Here is a 20,423-nt window from a genome sequence, read left to right as displayed (position 1 = left end):
ACCAAGAGGGAGTTTGCCCCCACCTGCAGGATGCGCTTCAAGGAGTCCACGTAGCTGCGCTCGCTCTGCACGATGGAGCCCAGGATGTGGCGCCGCACCACCTGCGGGGCCAGCAGGGCTCAGGCAGGCTCAGCTCACCCTGCCTGCCCTCCCCCACCCCAGCAAAATGACACAGCTGGGGGCAGGCAGCACGGGCAGAGCGGGCAGCAGAAGTGCTGAGGCAGCAGCAGGGCTTTCTGCTGACTCGCCCTCTCCCGGCTTGCTCAATCAGAGGAGAAGGGGAAGCTGTGCCCACCCCACCCAAAAACCCCGACCCACCCCATGCCAACCTGCTGTGGGCTCAGCCCCTCAGGCATGGGGCCCAGCTCTGGCGGTGGGTGCTTCATGTCAGAGACTGTCACCTCCAGGAAACCTGTGTCCTCCTCCTCAGAGTCCCCTGGAGGGAGGCAAGAAAAAAATGCCACAACCAAATGCCAAAGAAAAAAGACCCTAACTGGAGAGTTTTGGGGGGGGGTCTAAAGATGCCCTCATGGCTCCATCAGCAGCTTGGCAGGGCGTGGGTTTAGGTTTGGAGCTGTGAGCAGTGATGGATCTCTGAGTCCTCCCAGCATTGTGTGTCCCTCCCCTAGCTCCGGCCACTGTCACCGGACACCAGCATGAGTCAGGCTGCCAGCAGTGACCCTGCCAGCCCCCTGCAGGGAGGGGACAACAAACCTCCCTGTCCCCAAAGCCCACCGCGGTTGGGGGTGGGGGGAAAATCCCCTTCCTCCTTGCTCCAAGAGTGAGTGAGCGCAGGGAAAAACTGGCAGGGGTTTGGGGGGATGGGGAGGAGGAAAGGAGCCAAAAGCAGCAGGCAGAAGAAAATGAAGAAGGCAAGAGGCAAGCACTGGTCTGCCAGCGTGGTGAGCCCTTACCCGAGGCTGAAGCAGCTGAGGAGGAGGAGTAGGAGCGAGCCAAGGAGGTATCATGCTGGCTGGACAGCCTCTTCTTCCACATGGCCGCCCCTGCCCCATCCCCACCGCCTATTAATAGCTGCTAGCCGGGAGGCTGCAGGGGAGGGCGCTGCTGCCTGGGTGACCTTGTTCCTTCCCTAATTTTGGCAGGCAGGATTCGTCACCCCTTGCCTGCCAGCTCCAAGACCTCCTCCTCCTCATCTCCACGCCCTGGGGATGAGATGCTCTGCGGCAGCCTGGCGTTCAGATGCCCTCCCACAGCTGGAGGACCCTCCCCCAGAACAAAAAGCATTTAAGCTTCCCACCTCAGCCAGGTTAAGCCAGGCTGGGGACATGCAGCAAGGCTGGGACACACACGCTGGATCCCCCAGGAAGCCTTGGTCAAGCTCCAAGGCCACCTGTTGGGATCCTACCTCCCCTGTGATGCTCCAGGGAGACCCTCGAGCTCCGGCGGGCAAGAGGCTGCTTTTCCACCTCCGCCGCCCTCCTCCTCCGCTCCCCATCCCCTACACAACAGCAGGAGGGTTAACACCACCTCCTCCCCCCCAACAAAACACCACCAAGCAGTATCTTAGGGCAGATCCTGCTCTGTGTCCAAGCTGAGGCACCCATGGGTGCTGGGCATGGTGGGAATCCATTGTTCTGCTCCCCAAAAGGCCACGAGTGGTTGGAGCTAGGAGCGAGCTAAAGCTTGCACAGAGTGGAAAACAAAAGTCAGGTGAAAGCTTAAACCACAGCAACAGATCAGTAAAGGAAAAGTTGGAAGCCATGAGGATTCAGAGGGAATTCTTTTTTCTCCCTTAATACCTTCCAAAAGGCCTTTTGATTTGGCTGTCAAAAGCAAAGGGAGAGGATTTCCACACTGACCTGGTGCTTCTTTCCGGTGCAGGAAGGTCACCTTCCTCATCACAGCGATCTTGGTCTTCTCCAAACCATCCTTGGTACCACTTTTGGCTGCTTTCATCAGCTGGGTCATCTAGACAGGGGGATGAGAGGGACCAGGAGGCTCGAGGCAGCACTAGAATCTCATTTTGAGTCATTTGGTCCATGAGGGCATCCCCTCTGAGCATCCTCCTCTGATTCAGATCCAGGTGCAGAGGCACCATGCCCTTGGGGACATCTCCAAGCATCACCACCCACTTTAGGTCTGGATACACCAGTGCCATCCTCTTGAGAGCACCTCCTCTGAACACTGTCCCCTCTTGAGCATCAGTCCCCATTTTGGGTCCAGATAGAGTGGTACCATCCCCATGAAGACATCCCCTCTGAGCATCAATGCCCATTTCAGATCCAAATGCAGAGGCACCATCCCCTTGGGGACATCTCTTCCAAGCATCATCACCCATTTTAGGTCTGGATACAGCAATGCCATCTCTTTGAGGACATCTCCTCTGAGCATCACCTCCCATTTAGGGTCCAGATGAAGTGGTGCCATCCCCTGGGGGACATCTCTGAGCACTGTCCCTCTTTCTGACTCCAGATACAGTGGAAGCCATTCCCTAGGGGCCATCTGCTTTCAGCACTGTTCTCTCCAAACACTGTTTCCCATTGTGGGTTCAGAGAAGAGTTCTTCTACCCCCTGGGGACACCTCCTTCAAACATCATTCCCCATTTTAGGTCTGGATACACCAGCTTCACCCCCTTGAGGACATCTCCTCTGATCTCCAATCATCATTCCCTATTTGGAGTCCAGAGAGAGTGGTACCACCCTGCTGGAGCCATCTCCTCTGAGCATCATCTCCTGTTTCAGCTCATCCCCTTGGAGATACCTCCTTCAGGAGCCATCCCCCTTTTCCTGCACAGCCCAATGGGGAGGAAGAGGAGGTGCATGGCTGAGGAAAAAGGATGCTCCAGCATCTCTCCTGGCTCCACGGGGACCCAGCCACAGGCAAGCAGGCGCAGGCAAAGCAGGAGCATGCAGCAAAAGCAAAGAGGAGGGAGGAGGGAAGGGAGGCAGGAGCACATCCATCCATCCATCCCCTCCTCACAGCTGGGGGTGTAGCATGTGAGGGAGCAAAGGGCTGGGGGTGTGGTGACCTTTCACACCTCCCATCACAGCGTTTTTATAGCCCAAGCTGACAGTGGTGTCACCTTCCCAAGCCCAACCTGGCCACAAATAGGCCAACCTGGATGGTTTGAGGCTGGGAAAGGCTTTGTGCTGTTTCCATACCTCCCAAGAACCTCCTTCCCCACCTGATTTCCACCCTGTATCAGGGGCAAAAAACACCTTCTCAGGTCCATCTATCCCTGTGGGCCAACCTTGGCTTCATCCAAATGCCCCTTGAAAGAAAACAAAACACCCAACAAGCAAAAAGTTTGGGCAAGCAAATGGGAGCTGCAAGACAGATGGAGATGAGAGGCAGCTTTGTGGTGCTTAACTCCACTCTTCTTGGGGGGGGGGGGGAGGATAAAATGGGATGAATTCAGCCTGGATGAATTCCAACCCTCACCTCTCCATGGAAAATTGAGGGGAATGAAGGGACAAAGGGATGGAGGAGGGGACAGTACCTTCCAATCGTACTTCTGCTTCAGCTCCTGCATGTCTCTCCCCCCAACTCTTAAAGCCAGGATGTCCCTCTTAGTCCTGGCGTATCTCTCCTTTAGTCTATTCAGGTCTGGAGAAAGCTGAGCCCAAAGCAAACCAGGCAGGAGGAGGAGAAGGCAGAGGAGGCGAGAGAAGGCAGAGAAGAGATCCAAGGTAGGCAGCCAAAAAAAAACCAAAACAACAAAGAGGAGGAGAAATCATCCCAAAGCAGCATTGTCCAAGGCAGCATCTTCCCCCCCACCCCCAGCAATCCAGGTTGGGCTGGAGCAGGGAGAAGGAGCAAGCGCAGGGGAAAGGGAGAGGGAGCAAGCGCAGGGGAAAGGCAGCAGCCAAGCTTCAGCAGTGCACAGGAGGGAAGGGGAAAACACACCAAAAAGTCATTGAAAATCCAAGGCAAAAAAAAAACGTTGAAAGTAAAACTGGGGAAAGAAAAAAAGGGGGGGAAGGGATTGAAATGAAAGCCCTAAAGTGTCAAGTTGGCCCCGGGGAACTGCAGCATCCTCTTAACGTCGCCATCCGGAGGAGCTCCATGCAAGAAAAACCAGAGGAGGGGGAAAGGGGGAAATAAAACCAGCAACAATAAGAAGATTGACTTCAAGTTGCTACCTTGGGCTGGAATGATGCTCGATGCTTGGTGGGCTCAGCCTCAGGCTTGTTCTCCTCCCCAGAATCCTCACTGTAGCTCTCGAACTCGCTGGAGCTCCAGCCCAAGTCCTCGGCCAGCCGCGGTCCCTCGCCACGCTGCACCTCCTCGTAGATCAGGCTGGGCTTGGTGCTCAGGCCTGCAAAGCAAAGCAAAGCAAAGCAGAAAGGACCCTTCAGGAGGTGCTGCAAAGTTGCTCAGAGGTTGAGAAGCACAGAATTGGTTTGGTTGGAAAAGAGCTTTAAGAAGAGACTGAGGGAGTTGGGACTGTTCGCTCTGGAGAGGAGAAGGCTCCCAAGTGACCTTGTTGTGGTCTTTCATAGAATCATAGAATCAAGCAGGTTGGAAGAGACCTCCAAGATCATCCAGTCCAACCTAGCACCCAGCCCTATCCAATCAACCAGACCATGGCACTAAGTGCCTCATCCAGTCTTATCTTGAAGACCCCCAGGGATGGTGCCTCCACCACCTCCCTGGGCAGCCCATTCCAATGGGAAATCACAGTACCTGAAAGGGGCTACAAGAAAGCTGGGGAGGGACTTTTGAGGCTGTCAGGGAGGGATAGGACTGGGGGGAATGGAGCAAAGCTGGAAATGGGGAGAGTCACACTGAGTATTACGAAGAAGCTCTTCAGCATGAGGGTGGTGAGAGCCTGGAATGGGTTGCCCAGGGAGGTGGTGGAAGCTCCAGCCCTGGAGGTGTTTAAGGCCAGGCTGGATGAGGCTGTGGACAGCCTGACCTAGTGTGAGGTGACCCTGCCCATGGCAGGGGGGTTGGAACTGGCTGATCCTTGTGGTCCTTTCCTACTCTGACTGATTCTATGATCACTGAGTCCAACCCTGAACCCAGCACTGCCAGGGCACCAGCAACACGTGGCCCTCAGCACCACATCCAGCAGGCTTTGAAGCCAGGCCTTGATAACCCTCAAGGGGAAGAAATTGTTCCCCAGGTCTAACCTAATCCTCCCCTCAGACAACCTAAGGCCATTTCCTCTTGTCCTGTCACTTCTCCCTTGGGAGAAGAGACCAACCCCCAGCTCCATTCAGAGAGCTGCAGAGAGCCAAAAGGTCTCCCCTCAGCCTCCTTTCCCCCAGGCTGCACACCCCCAGCTCCCTCAGCTGCTCCTCCCCAGCCCTGCTCTCCAGACCCTTCCCCAGCTTCGTTGTCCTTCTCTGGACCTGCCCCAGCCCCCCAATGTCCTTCTTGGAGTGAGGAGCCCAAAATTGAGCCCAGCACTCAAGGTGTAGCCTCACCATGCTGAGCACAGAAGGACAATCCCTGCCCTGCTCCTCCTGGCTGCACTCTTGCTGACCCAGGCCAGGCTGCTGGTGCCCTTCTTGCCCACCTGGGCACCCCCTGGCTCATTGTCAGCTGCAGCCAACCAACACCTCCAGGACCATTCCTGCTGGGCAGTTTGCAGCCACTCTGCCCCCAGCCTGGAGCCTTCCTTGGGATTGTTATGACCCAAGTGCAGGACCCAACCCTTGGCTTTGTTGAACCTCATCCATTGGCCTCAGCCTGACCAGAGCCTGGCAAAGCCTCCAACCCTGCAGCAGATCAACATCCCTCCCATCCTGGTGTCATCTGCCAATGGTCTGAGACTGCCTCAATCCCCATCACCCAGATCACTGATGAACAGAACCAGTCCCAGTGCTGCACCCTGGGGGAACACAGAGGTCTTGGAACCTCTCTGGGAGCACATCTGCCTTCACCCCTCCCAAATTCCAACAGCTGCCCCAGGATTGTCCATGTCCACATCCCCTTCTAGGATTCACTGCTGCCCAGAGCATGCCTCAGTTTGCCCAGGCAGGCAAAAAAATGAACTCATGGCCCCCCAAAATCAAACAGTGTGGGGTAAGGTTTGTCCCTACCATCATGGTCAGCATCAAGGGTCTCACAGGGGACATCATCATAGATCACATCATCCTCCACGGGTGGGAACTCAAAGCGCTCCTCTATTGGGGGGGGACACACACAAAAACAAAGCCCCCAAGGGCTCAGGTCAGCACCCAAGGATCAAAGCAGGCTGAAGAAAACCCTCCCAGGCCATGGCAGGGTTGCTTCAAAAGCATTTGGAACCCACCTTGGCTGCTGCTTTTCCTCTTCCAGGTCTGGGCATTGATGGGGGCATCTCCAGCAGCCTCCCCATTGCTCATCCCTGCTGGCAACCTGCAGGGAATGGGGTCAGGGAGCACCCCAGGGTGTGAATCCCCCTGGGATCAGGTCTCTCATCCCCCCCCCCCCCCCCACCATCACATACTGCAGGGTTTGACAAGCCCAGAATGAAGCTTAAATTCCCATCCCCACCCCAACATCTGCTTCACAGATTGGAGGGTCCTGGCTTTTGAGGGTCCACCAGGAGGGCTAAGCCCAGCCTTGCACCCAGATTTACATCACTTCACCCCAAACATTCCCAGCCCACTCCAAACAGCAAACAAAGAGGTTTCTCCCTCATCTCCTGGTCTGGGAGCTGCAGGAAGTCCTCACGACCCTCAAAGCCCCCAGACATCCTCAGGTGCACCCCAACATTCCAGGGCCCTCTCTTCTTGCAGCTCCTTTTGCATGGGGAGAAGCCAAGAAACTGAGGCATGGCACCAGGCTGTGACACGGCAAACAGGGAGGGGCAAACCCCAAAGCTGTACTTCAAGGGACCCAAACCACCCCCTCCCAAAATCCACCCCACCCCCACCCCCCAAGACCCCACATACCCTTCCTGGGTCTCTGGCACCAACCCATCTACAGAGAGGAAAAGCAAAGAGCAACAGAGTTGGCAGCCAGGCCACCCAAAAGTGACACAGGGGGGACATGGGGGACACTGGAGACTCTCCCCAACCCCCCCCCCCCAAACTCCTGCACCTCACCAGTTCCAGAGCTGGCAGCACGGCGCCTGCGAGGAGGTGCCCGGAGGACAGCTTCAGCCGTTGAGTCTTCTTCCTCCTCCTCCTCCTCCTCTTCCTCGCTGTCCTCAAAGGCAAAGGCTTCACCCAGATCTTCCACCCCGTGGGCCAGGGGGCTGGGGGGCTCTGGGACAAGATGGTCACCTGCAAGGATAAAGTCTGTCACTTTGGGGTCCTCCTTCAAGTGCTGCTGCACCCCGAGAGAGATGATGGAAGGGGAGATGATGGCGATGGAGGGGGGCAGAAGAACCTCCATGCCCCCAAACCCACACAACATAACAGCTCTTTGGCATTTCATGACCCCCCCAAAAGCTCTAATGGGGGCTTGGAGGGTGCCTCCCTTCCTGCCCAAGGCTTGGTGTGCCCTTCTTCTGCCCCCCCCCCCCAGCGGGCTGACAGTACCTACTGCAGGGTGGGGGGGCAGCTCTGATGAAGCCATGGTGCTAGGGGTCCAGATGCTCCACCTGGGCCCTTCCCTGAGGCTTTCCTGTGGGAAAGAAGGAGAAATGGGTTGAGAGGGCAGATCAGACCCTGCAAATCTACTCACAGAAGAGAAGAAGAAGTGGGGAGAGCCCAGGAGTGATGGATCCAACTCCAGCTGCTGCAAAACCTGGCAAGGAAGCACAAGAGCTGCTCCCAGGTCCCAGTTTGCAGGACAAGTCCAGCTCCTGCACAGCAAATCCAGCTGCTTTCCTGGGAATTTATCCTCTGCAAGTCTCACATCCAGCTCCTGAACTGGGAATTTATCTTGTGCAGAGGAAATCCAGCCCAGAGCATCCAGCCTGAAGGTCTCAAGAGGGTCAGGAAGCGCCAAGCCTCCTCCCTGCGATCGATGCCTCATCCGCTCTGGTAACCAGAGATGCCCCAGCAGGACACCCTGAAAGGTCACCAAGAGGAAGAGAAAGGACAGAGAGAGGGATTCCCATTCCTCAGGGACAATGGAACAGAGAGAAATGGCATCTGAGAGGCTGCAAAGAGCAGAGCAGGGCCAAGAGTGACAGGTTTGGTCCTGTTGGAAGCAGCAGGAGGTGAACAACGAATGCTGTGCTCCACAGGGCTGTGACCTCCACCCCCAGCCACCATTTCTCCTGGGGTGGGGGTTTAGGGGATGCCCCCTGGGGTGGGGGTTTAGGGGATGCCCCCTGGGGTGGGGGTTTAGGGGATGCCCCCTGGGGTGGGGGTTTAGGGGATGCCCCCTGGGGTGGGGGTTTAGGGGATGCCCCCTGGGGTGGGGGTTTAGGGGATATGCACAGCCACAGGATGATATCCCCCCCCAAAAAAAACCTGTCCCTTTTATTCCCTGGGTACCAAAACCCTTTTGGGCTTCATGGAATCACTAAGGCTGCAAAAGACCTCTCAGATCACTGAGTCCAACCATCAACCCAACACCAAACCATGGCCCCAAGTGCCATGGCCACAGGTTTCTTGAGCATCTCCAGGGATGGAGACTCCACCACCTCCCTGGGCAGCCTGGGCCAGCGCCTGACCACTCTCAAAGGGAAAGAAATTGTTCCAAACATCCAACCTGGACCTCCCCAGGTCTTTTCCTCTTGTCCCTTCACTTGATCCTTGGGAGAAGAGACCAACCCCACCTGGCTCCAACCTCCTTTCAGGGGGCTGTAGAGAGCCAGAAGGTTTCCCCTCAGCCTCCTCTTCTCCAAGCTCAACACTCCCAGCTCCTTCAGCTGTTCCTCCCCAGCCCTGTTCTCCAGACCCTTCTCCAGCTGGACCTGCTCCTATCCCTCAATGTCCTTCTCGGAGGGAGGGGTCCAAAACTGACCCCAGGGCTCAAGGTGTGTCACTGCCTTGGTCCCACTGCCACACTGCTGCTGATCCAGGCCTGGATGCCAGTGCCCTTCTTGGCAAGCAGGGCACACCCTGGCCCATCCTCAGCCAGCTGCTGACCAACATCCCCACAGCCTTTCCAGCAGGCACTTTCCATCCACTATGCCCTGGGCCTGGAGCATTCCTGGGGTTGTTGTGACCTAAGTGCAGGACCCAGCTCCTGATCTTGTTGAATCTCAGCCCATGGAACCAACCTGGCAGAGCCTCCAGCAGATCAAGAGTCCCTCCCACCTTACTATCATCTGCAAACTGCCTCAATCCTCTCATCCAGGTCACTGGTAGCTGGATCAGCACTGAGCCTTGGGAAACACCACCTGAGACCAGCCAGCAACTGCAGTTACCTGCATTCCCAACTGGAATGGAGGTCACTGTTACCTGCATTACCACTCCCTGGGCCCAAGCCACACAGCTCCAGCATCACATTTCTATGCACACAGGTCCAGAGCACAGCAGGAGGCAGCTGAGCTCTGAACTCACCTCCCAGAGATGCCTTTCCCCCTGGGAAACAAGCAAGAGACCCTCTGCAGCCAAACTTTGTGCACAAGATGCTGCAACCCCACTGGGCTGCAAAGCTCTCAGCAACCCCAATCTCACCTCACTGCCAAGCTCCCTCCAAAGCATCAAACTAAACTCAACCCTTCCCCAGCCCGAAGAATTGACCTCTTCTTCCCCTTCTTGACCTGTGTTGCTGCAGCAAATATCCTTTCCCAGCCACTTCTGCAAGTTGTGGAGCCAGCTGACTCCCTAAACACATTAATAGGGATTGATCTGGGAGGAGGATCCACAGTGCCTTAGTTTTTAGCTCTTCCTTGAACTCCTTCCCTGGTCCTGGAAGCAGAAACTCAACTAAAGCAGCTAAAACTGCTCTGATGTCTCACCCAATCTGCTTCCCATGAGTGCATGCAATTCCCTTCCCTCTTTCTGCTCTGGGTTTGGTCCCTGTGGATGTGATGCCAACCAAGCCAGAAATCCACCACAAGAACCCTGATAAATCCAACCCCACTGGGAGCTGCAAAGCTGAGACCATGGGGACATAAAATCCAATCCAATCCTTTTGTAGTGATAAAAGAAACCCCCAAAAAAACCCTAAACCAAGGGAAAAGGAAACAAGCACCTGGGAAAAACCAAGCCAGCTGCTGGCTTGAGCCAGACAGCAGTTTGCTCCCTGCTTTGTTTTGCTCTTCCCTAAAGCTGATGGGTTCTGGACTGGGAGAGGGAAGCAGGAGGAGGATGAAGTGCCTGAGCCTTAATTTGATCCCAGAGCAGGGCAGGAGAAGGTCACTTCACACCACCATAGAACTGTCAGGGTTGGAAATGGCCTCAAAGATCATCCAGTTCCAAGCCTGCCTGCCACAGGCAGGGACACCTCAACACTAGAGCAGAGTTGCTCACAGCCACATCCAGCCTGGCCTTGAAACCATCCAGGGATGAGGCTTCCACCACCTCCCTGGGCAACCTGTGCCAGTGCATCACTACCCTCATGGTGAAGAACCTCTTCATGTCTAACCTAAGTCTGTCCTACTCCAGCTTGGATCCATTGACCCTGGTCCTAGCCCTACCTCACACCCTAAAAATGACTCTGCTCAGCTTTCCTGTAGCCCCCTTCAGATGCTGGAAGGCCACAATAAGGTCTCCTCAGAGCCTTCTGCTCTCCAGCCTGCACAACCCCAACTCTCTCAGCCTGGCCTCAGAGCAGAGCAGCTGCAGCCCTCTGTGCATCCTTGTGGCTCTTCTATGGCCACAGTCCAGCACCTCCAGATCAGGGGCTCCAGAACTGGGCACAGAGCTCCAGCTGGGCTCTCAGCAGAGCTGTGCAGAGGGTCAGAATCACCTCCCTTGCCCTGCTGTCCACACTGCTCTTGATGCAGTCCAGGACTTCCCATTTTGACAGCTGACACAAGCTCCTCATCAGCCCAGCTTGTCCCAGAGGCTGTCACTTGACCCAGCTGCACCAAAACTGCCACTGAGAACTACAAACTAATCCCCCCCAAACCTTGCTACATTAAAATAAAAACTGTTATTTCTGTATATTATTTTTCCTCAAAGCAAAGCAGCTGCCAGGGTCCTGCAGCTGGGGAGAGGCAATGCCAAGCACCAATCCAGGCTGGGCAGTGCCAGGCTGGAGAGCAGCCCTGAGCAGAGGGATTTGGGGGTGCTGCTGGAGGAGAAGCTCTGCAGGAGCCAGCAGTGTGCACTTGCAGCCCAGAGAGCCAAGCAGAGCCTGGGCTGCAGCAGCAGCAGTGTGGGCAGCAGGGCCAGGGAGGGGATTCTGCCCCTCTGCTGTGCTCTGCTGAGACCCCACCTGGAGTCCTGCATCCAGCTCTGGAGCCCCTGGGACAAGAGGGATGTGGAGATGCTGGAGAGTGCCCAGAGCAGGGCCAGGAGGATGCTCAGAGGCTGCAGCAGCTCTGCTGTGAGCACAGCCTGAAAGAGTTGGGGCTGTGCAGGCTGGAGCAGAGGAGGCTCCCAGGGGACCTTCTTGTGGCCTGCCAGGATCTGAAGGGGACTCCAAAAAAGCTGGGGAGGGACTTTTGAGGCTGTGAGGGAGTGGCAGGAGTGGGGGGAATGGAGCAAAGCTGGAGGTGGGGAGAGTGAGGCTGGAGGTGAGGAGGAAGTTGTTGAGCAGGAGAGTGGTGAGAGGCTGGAATGGGTTGCCCAGGGAGGGGGTTGAGGCCCCATGGCTGGAGGTGTTTGAGGCCAGGCTGGCTGAGGCTGTGTGCAGCCTGCTCTAGGGTAGGGTGTCCCTGGGCATGGCAGGGGGGTTGGCACTGGCTGCTCCTTGTGCTCCCTTCCAACCCTGACTGCTTCTATGATTCTATCCCATGGGATGAAGGGAAAAAGCTGCCCTACAGGGAAACATCCCCAAACCAGACTGGGATGGCAAAAAAAGGGATGTGGGATAACTCAAGACAGACACATCCAATGCAGGCTAATCCAAGATGGAAGTGGCAATGCAAGATAATCCAAGACAGACTGCAGGATACTGATATTAACCATGGGGAAACAAAAGGGATTTCAATCCATAGGATTCCCAACTGGAAGCAGCATCCAGCAGTTGGACAAGGGAGTAACTTCCCCTCTGCTCAGCTCTGCTCAGTCCACACCTTGAGTGCTGTGTCCAGTTCTGGGCCCATCAGTTCAAGAGAGATGTTGAGGTGCTGGAAGGTGTTGAGAGAAGGGCAGCAAGGCTGGGGAGGGGCCTGGAGCACAGCCCTGTGAGGAGAGGCTGAGGGAGCTGGGGGGGTGCAGCCTGCAGCAGAGGAGGCTCAGGGCAGAGCTCATTGCTGCCTGCAGCTGCCTGCAGGGAGGCTGTAGCCAGGTGGGGTTGGGCTCTGCTGCCAGGCAGCCAGCAACAGAACAAGGGGACCCAGGCTGAAGCTGTGGCAGGGCAGGTCTAGGCTGGATGTTGTTAGGAAGTTGTTGTCAGAGAGAGTGATTGGCATTGGAATGGGCTGCCCAGGGAGGTGGTGGAGTCTGTGTGGCTGGAGGTGTTGCAGCCAAGGCTGGCTGGGGCACTGAGTGCCATGGTCTGGTTGGTTGGGCAGGGCTGGGTGCTAGGTTGGGCTGGCTGAGCCTGGAGCTCTCTGCCAACCTGCCTGATGCTACGATTCTATGATCCAGGGTGGAAGGAGTTCAGCCTCATCTCCCTCCTGACCTGGATAGGGAGGGCAAAATAAACTAAGCAGGCTCTAAATCAAGGCAGAAGAGCAGCAGCATCTGCTGAGCCCTGCAGGCTCACCCCCATTTGGGCTTACTTGGGCTATTTTTAGCTACCAGGCCAGAGTGACAGGTCCCAGCTGGCAGGGCTGGCTGCCAACCACCCCTCCACACCTCATACCCACCCCCCCCCACTCAGAGACTAGTCCCCAGTTAAAGCATCCCCATTCCAACCACCCTCTTGGTTTTAATTGGAACTCGAGGGGGAAACTTAAAATGTCAAGAGAGACCCCCAAAAGCCATCAAAAAAATCAAAAGAGATCAGCAGCCAGCTCCAAGCAGGGCTGGAGGGGACCACCAGGAGCAGCCAGCTCCAAGCAGGGCTGGAGGGGACCACCAGGAGCAGCCAGCTCCAAGCAGGGCTGGAGGGGACCACCAGGAGCAGCCAGCTCCAAGCAGGGCTGGAGGGGACCACCAGGAGCAGCCAGCTCCAAGCAGGGCTGGAGGGGACCACCAGGAGCAGTGCTGAGTGCATCCTGCTGCTGGATGCTGCTTCCAGTTGGGAATCCTATGGATTGAAATCCCTTCTGTTTCCCCATGGCTAAGATAATATCCCTGCAATCCTCTTGGATTATCTTGCATTGCCATGTCCTTCTTGGATTAGCCTGCATTGGAGGTGTCTGTCTTAGGTTATCTCACATCCCTTTTTTTGCCATCCCAGTCTGGTTTGGGGATGTTTCCCTGTGGGGCAGCTTTTTCCCTTCATTCCATGGGATAGAATCATAGAAGCACTCAGGGTTGGAAGGGAGCACAAGGATCAGGCAGTTCCAACCTTCCTGCCATGCCCAGGGACACCCTACCCTAGAGCAGGCTGCACACAGCCTCAGCCAGCCTGGCCTCAAACACCTCCAGCCATGGGGCCTCAACCCCCTCCCTGGGCAACCCATTCCAGCCTCTCACCACTCTCCTGCTCAACAACTTCCTCCTCACCTCCAGCCTCACTCTCCTCACCTCCAGCTCCATCCCCCCCACTCCTGCCACTCCCTCACAGCCTCAAAAGTCCCTCCCCAGCTTTTTTGGAGCCCCCTTCAGATGCTGGCAGGCCACAAGAAGGTCCCCTGGGAGCCTCCTCTGCTCCAGCCTGCACAGCCCCAACTCTTTCAGTCTGTGCTCACAGCAGAGCTGCTGCAGCCTCTCAGCATCCTCCTGGCCCTGCTCTGGACACTCTCCAGCATCTCCACAGCCCTCTTGTCCCAGGGGCTCCAGAGTTGGATGCAGGACTCCAGAGGAGAGCAGAGGAGAGCAGAGGAGAGCAGAGGAGAGCAGAGGAGAGCAGAGGAGAGCAGAGCAGAGCAGAGCAGAGCAGAGGAGAGCAGAGCAGAGCAGAGCAGAGCAGAGGAGAGCAGAGGAGAGCAGAGGAGAGCAGAGGAGAGCAGAGGAGAGCAGAGGAGAGCAGAGGAGAGCAGAGGAGAGCAGAGGAGAGCAGAGGAGAGCAGAGGAGAGCAGAGGAGAGCAGAGGAGAGCAGAGGAGAGCAGAGGAGAGCAGAGGAGAGCAGAGGAGAGCAGAGGAGAGCAGAGGAGAGCAGAGGAGAGCAGAGGAGAGCAGAGGAGAGCAGAGGAGAGCAGAGGAGAGCAGAGGAGAGCAGAGGAGAGCAGAGGAGAGCAGAGGAGAGCAGAGGAGAGCAGAGGAGGAGAATCCCCTCCCTGGCCCTGCTGCCCACACTGCTGCTGCTGCAGCCCAGGCTGCAAGTGCACACTGCTGGCTCGGAGCTCCTTCTCCTCAATACTCTTAATTTCCATCCCTGTCTTGCAACCTCCTGTTTAAAAATTGAGGTTTTCTCCCCCACCCATTATTTTTTGGCTGTTTTGGGGGCAAAAATTACCCTTTGCAACTCAGCATCCTGCTAAAACCCAATTAAAGTGGAGAAAAAACAGACACTAAAGGAGGTGTTAATGAAGTGTTACTTAAAATAAAGGGAATAAATTATTATTAAAAGTAATAAGGTGAATAATAAAATTAATAAAAGTAATTTATTAAGTGGGTCTAACATTAAATCAGGATGAAAATTGATTAAAGAGGGCTTCAGAGTAAAAGAGGTGGAGAAAAGAAATCATTAAGTGGGTCTAAGGCTCCAATTATTATTAAGGATCAATAAGAAATTGCTTTTAATAATAACCTGAGCTTAAAAGTAAACCATAAAGAGGGTCTAAGGCTCCAACTATTATTAAGAATCAATAAGAAATTGCTTTTAATTAATAACCTGAGCTTAAAAGTAAATCATTAATTGGGTCTAAGGCTCCAATTATTATTAAAGGTCAATAAGAAATTGCTTTTAATTAATAACCTGAGCTTAAAAAGAAATCATTAATTGGGTCTAAGGCTCCCATTATTATTAAGGATCAATAAGAAATTGCTTTTAATTAATAACCTGAGCTTAAAAGTAAATCATTAATTGGGTCTAAGGCTCCAATTATTATTAAAGATCAATAAGAAATTGCTTTTAATAATAACCTCAGCTGAAAAGTAAATCATTAATTGGGTCTAAGGCTCCAATTATTATTAAGGATCAATAAGAAATTGCTTTTAATTAATAACCTGAGCTTAAAAGTAAATCATTAATTGGGTCTAAGGCTCCAATTATTATTAAAGATCAATAAGAAATTGCTTTTAATAATAACCTCAGCTTAAAAGCAAATCATTAATTGGGTCTAAGGCTCCAATTATTATTAAGGATCAATAAGAAATTGCTTTTAATTAATAACCTGAGCTTAAAAGTAAATCATTAATTGGGTCTAAGGCTCCAATTATTATTAAAGGTCAATAAGAAATTGCTTTTAATTAATAACCTGAGCTTAAAAAGAAATCATTAATTGGGTCTAAGGCTCCCATTATTATTAAGGATCAATAAGAAATTGCTTTTAATAATAACCTGAGCTTAAAAGTAAATCATTAATTGGGTCTAAGGCTCCAACTATTATTAAAGGTCAATAAGAAATTGCTTTTAATTAATAACCTGAGCTTAAAAGTAAATCATTAATTGGGTCTAAGGCTCCAATTATTATTAAAGGTCAATAAGAAATTGCTTTTAATAATAACCTGAGCTTAAAAGTAAACCATAAAGGGGGTCTAATACTAAGCTATTATTAGATATTAATACACTGGGCTTAATAATAAAATTATATTGAATTAGAAAGTGGATCTGAGGCTAAATTATTATAGACAAGAAATAATAACCTGGGTTTAATCATAGGCTACTACTTAAAATCAAGACTCATCAGGGTTTAATACTAAATTAGGATCTAAACTCATTAGGGTTTAATAAATTTGGGGTTAATAAAGGGGCTTTAATATTAATTTAGTACTTTAAGCTGGGTTTCATACTAAACCAGCATCTGAAATAAATAAGCCTGGCTTTAGTAACAAGACTATTATTAGAAATTAATAATAAAGTGGGTTTAAGACTAAATAAATAAGAAAGTGGGTTTTGGTAAGCTATTATTAGCAGTAATAAAGTGGGTTTGATAGGCAGGTATTAGCAAAAATAAATACACTTAATACACTAAGAATAATAAAAGATAAGCTGGTCTTAATACACTAATAAATGATAAACTGGTCTTAATACACTAATAACAAATGATAAACTGGTCTTAATACACTAATAAATGATAAGCTGGTCTTAATACACTAATAAATGATAAGCTGGTCTTAATACACTAATAACAAATGATAAACTGGTCTTAATACACTAATAAATGATAAATTATAAGCTGGTCTTAATACACTAATAAATGATAAATTATAAGCTGGTCTTAATACACTAATACTAAATGATCAACTGCTCTTAATACATTAATAATAATAAATGATAAATCAGTCTTAATACACTAATAACAAACTGGTCTTAATGCCCTAATAATATTAAATACTTAACTGGTCTTCATACACTAATAACAACAACAAACTGGTCTTAATACACTAATAAATGATAAACTGGTCTTAATACATTAAGAAATAACACCAAACTGGTCTTAATACACTAATAACAAATTGGTCTTAATACACTAGTAACTAACTGGTCTTAGTGCACTAATAATAATAATTAACTGGTCTTAATACACTAATAGATAAGAAACTGGTCTTAATACACTAATAATGATAAATGATAAACTTGTCTTAATACACTAATAAGAAATCAGTCTTAACACACTAATAATAATAAGAAACTGGTCCTAATGCACTAATAATAATAATCTGATGTCAATGCACTAATAATAAATTATAAACTGGTCTCAATGCACTAATAATAATCTGATCTCAATGCACTAATAATAATAAATGATAAACTAGTCTCAATGCACTAATAATAATCTGATCTCAATGCACTAATAATAATACATGATACACTGGTATCATTTAATACACTAATAATAAACGATATACAAATAATACGCTAATAATAAATGCTAAACTGGTCTTAATGTATTAATAATGCTAAATGATAACCTGGTCTTAACACACTAATAAGAAAATTGGTCTTAACACATTAATACTAATAATAAACTGGTCTTAATGCACTAATAATGATAAATGACAAACTGGTCTTAATGCACTAATAATCAATACCAAACTGGTCTTAATACACTAATAATGATAAATGACACACTGGTTTTAATGCACTAACTAATGCACTGATAAATGATAAACTGGTCTTAATACACTAATAATCAATACCAAACTGGTCTTAATACACTAATAATCAATACCAAACTGGTCTTAATACACTAATAAACTGGTCTTAATACACTAATAATAAATGATAAACTGGTCTTAATGCACTAATAATGATAAATGATAAACTGGTCTTAATACACTAATAATCAATACCAAACTGGTCTTAATACACTAATAATCAATACCAAACTGGTCTTAATACACTAATAATCAATACCAAACTGGTCTTAATACACTAATAATCAATACCAAACTGGTCTTAATACACGAATAATAAATGATAAACTGGTCTTAATGCACTAATAATGATAAATGACAAACTGATCTTAATGCACTAGCACTGATAAATGATAAACTGGTCTTAATACACTAATAATCAATACCAAGCTGGTCTTAATACACTAATAAACTGGTCTTAATACACTAATAATAAATGATAAACTGGTCTTAATGCACTAATAATCAATACCAAACTGGTCTTAATACACTAATAAACTGGTCTTAATACACTAATAATAAATGATAAACTGGTCTTAATACACTAATAATGATAATGACAAACTAGTCTTAATACACTAATAATCAATACCAAACTGGTCTTAATACACTAATAATGATAATGACAAACTAGTCTTAATACACTAATAATCAATACCAAACTGGTCTTAATACACTAATAATGATAATGACAAACTGGTCTTAATACACTAATAATGATAAACTGGTCTTAATACACTAATAATGATAAACTGGTCTTAATACACTAATAATAACAAATACCAACCTGGTCTTAAACTATCATCAGAAGTAAATAATGAAGTGGGTTGGACACTAAAGCATAGGCAAGAATCAGTCACCAACTGACCTTAATAATAGGCTATCACTCCAAAACAAATCATTAAGTGGCCTTAGCAATACAATTGCCATTAAAAACAAATCAATAACTAAGCAGCCTAAAGAAGTCACCAGCAAACTGGGGTTAATAAGACCACTACCGGATAGCTACTTAATAATTGGCGCTAATAAGCAGCTACCACCTAACAACAAAGTGGGTTTGGGGTCGCTGTGCCACTAAACAAACATAAATTGGGGCGATTAGGAGATGATTACTATTAATACAAGCAATAAATTGCTTTTCCTCTTAGCCCATCACTACCAAACCCATCATTAAGTGGTCCAGAGGATCAAGCATCCAATGGTTGAGGTGGGAAGGGACCTCAAAGCTCAGCCAGCTCCATAGGCAGGGGACACCTCCTCCTAGAACAAGTCGCTCAAGGCCTCAAACTCCTCAACCCCGGTAATAAATTGCTCTTAATAGACGACTACTTAATAAATTAATGCCGATAAGCAAACAGCATCCCAAAGAAAGGCTTAACGGCAGGGGGAGGAGGGCGAATATCCGCAGCCCCTCAGCATCCCCTCGCAAGGGCAGCGCTGCGGGCACCTTTCGTGCCACCCAAAATAAATGACCTTAAAAACAAAAGGGGGGGGGGGGAGGGGGCAATTCCCATTATTTCCTGGCAGATTCCTCCTGGAGGAAGAGTTTTTTCCTCCCCCTGCCCCCCCCTCCCGAAAATTCTCCCATGTCTACAGGTGCTGCAAATCCCCAACCGGGGCTGGGGGGGAAGGGAGAAGCTTAGCAACCGCCCGCTGGGTCTGGTAGAAAACAGGGGTGGAAAAGGCAAGGATTGGGGGTTGGGGTAAGGAGTTTTGGCTCTGTCCTCCCCAACATGTGGCCTTTTTTTTTGGGGGGGGGGGGGGGGGGCTGGGAATGTTTTAAATCAATTCAATTCTCTTCCCTTCCGAGCAGCTGGAGGCAGGCAGAGAACAAAAGCCGCAAGCGCCGGGAGGCGAAGGGTGACCTCCTCCTCCTCCTCCTCCTTCTGCCCCCTTGCACCAGCAATACCGTAAGCTAGGAGGGAAAACAGAGATCTCTCCCTCTGTTTTTTTTCCCCTTCGTCTGGCTTTTGATAGGGATTTGGGGATATTTTTGGCGAGGGAAAGACAGGATCTGGCTGACCTGCGCAGGCTCCTCCGGCTTTGTGTCCGCATCGGCCGAGCGAGGCCCCCGGCGGGCAGGCGACGAGAGGGAATCAACCCAACTTGGCCACCACCCGACTGGAATTAACCCCACTGACCACCCCGCCCCCCGACACACACAGCCACGCACCACAACGGGGTGCCCAGGGTGGGGGGCACCCACCCCCAGTACCCCCCACCCCCACCCTTAAGCCCCTCCGCTAAGGGCTGGCGGCCGAACGGGAGCCGCAGTCCGGCGGCGGCGGCAGCGGCGGCGGCAGCGAGGGATGCCGGGATTTGGAGCAGCATCTCCCTTCCCCCCCTCCTCTTCCTCCTCTTCTGCCCACACAGCTTTGATTTACACCCCTTGGGCTTCCCGATCTCGATAAATAACCACCACCAACCCCCCAGCAAGATTTGCCTCCCCCCCTTCGCTTTTAACCCCTGGCATGCCGGAGCGATCCATTAACCCTCTCCCTGCCCGCACAGACACCGGCTCAGGAGCTTCCACTTTCTTCCAGGCAAAGAGGATCTTTCTCCTGGCTTTTTTGCCTGCTAAACCGCTGCTTTCGAGGCTAGCGATCCCCAGACGCACCTCCACACCCTCATTCAAGGAGAACTTCCCTAAAAATCACCAACATTCCACTTTGGAACCGAAAAAAACCCAACCAGGACAAGTGGGAGCAGCGCAGGGACCTTGAGTGTGTCTTTAAGCGCAGTATCCCGCACCCCTCTTACCTACTGCATCGGAGTGCGGGGATGTGATTTTCTCCCTGGGAAGGACCTTTTCTCCTTGGGAAGGACCTTTTCTCCTTGGGAAGGACCTTTTCTCCCTGGGAAAAAAAAAAAAGGAGGTTTTCTTACTGGGAATTAACTATTTCTTGCTGGAAAAAAAAGGGTTTGTGACTGGGAATTACTTTTTTTTCCTGATGGGAAAAGGTTTTCTTGTTGGAAAAAGGTTTTCTTGCTGGGGAAAAAAGGTTTTCTTGCTGGGGAAAAAAGGTTTTCTTGCTGGGGAAAAAAGGTTTTCTTGCTGAGAACTTTTTCTTGCTGGGAAAAAAAAAAGATTTTCTTACTGGGAATTAACTATTTCTTGCTGGGAAAAAAGGGTTTGTGCCTTGGAAGGGCTTTT

At 50.6% G+C, this 20,423-nt stretch overlaps 1 protein-coding gene across 8 annotated transcripts in view; it reads right to left on the bottom strand.

The window, feature by feature from the left end:
- Positions 1-19,375, bottom strand: part of ARHGEF10L (Rho guanine nucleotide exchange factor 10 like) — a 61,731-nt gene extending 42,356 nt beyond the window's left edge. For 3 of the 8 annotated variants that reach the window (XR_010308497.1, XM_064171704.1, XM_064171708.1), the window contains exons 1-12: positions 19,293-19,375; positions 7,441-7,525; positions 7,003-7,182; positions 6,850-6,877; positions 6,225-6,310; positions 6,013-6,096; positions 4,105-4,280; positions 3,462-3,578; positions 1,821-1,929; positions 1,367-1,459; positions 330-436; positions 24-101 (exon numbers count right to left, since the gene is read on the bottom strand). Coding sequence is in view for 7 of the 8 variants with exons in the window: in XM_064171704.1 (XP_064027774.1) it covers positions 24-101; positions 330-436; positions 1,367-1,459; positions 1,821-1,929; positions 3,462-3,578; positions 4,105-4,280; positions 6,013-6,096; positions 6,225-6,310; positions 6,850-6,877; positions 7,003-7,182; positions 7,441-7,477 (1,095 nt within the window). In the remaining variant the exon portion in view is untranslated. The other 5 variants (XM_064171705.1, XM_064171706.1, XM_064171707.1 and 2 more) reach the window with 5 other exon arrangements.
- Between the last annotated feature and the right edge of the window lie 1,048 nt (positions 19,376-20,423).

Source organism: Pogoniulus pusillus, chromosome 36 (assembly GCF_015220805.1).
Source record: "Pogoniulus pusillus isolate bPogPus1 chromosome 36, bPogPus1.pri, whole genome shotgun sequence".
In the NCBI taxonomy this organism is placed as follows: domain Eukaryota; kingdom Metazoa; phylum Chordata; class Aves; order Piciformes; family Lybiidae; genus Pogoniulus; species Pogoniulus pusillus.
This window is presented reverse-complemented; position numbering and strand designations above follow the sequence as displayed.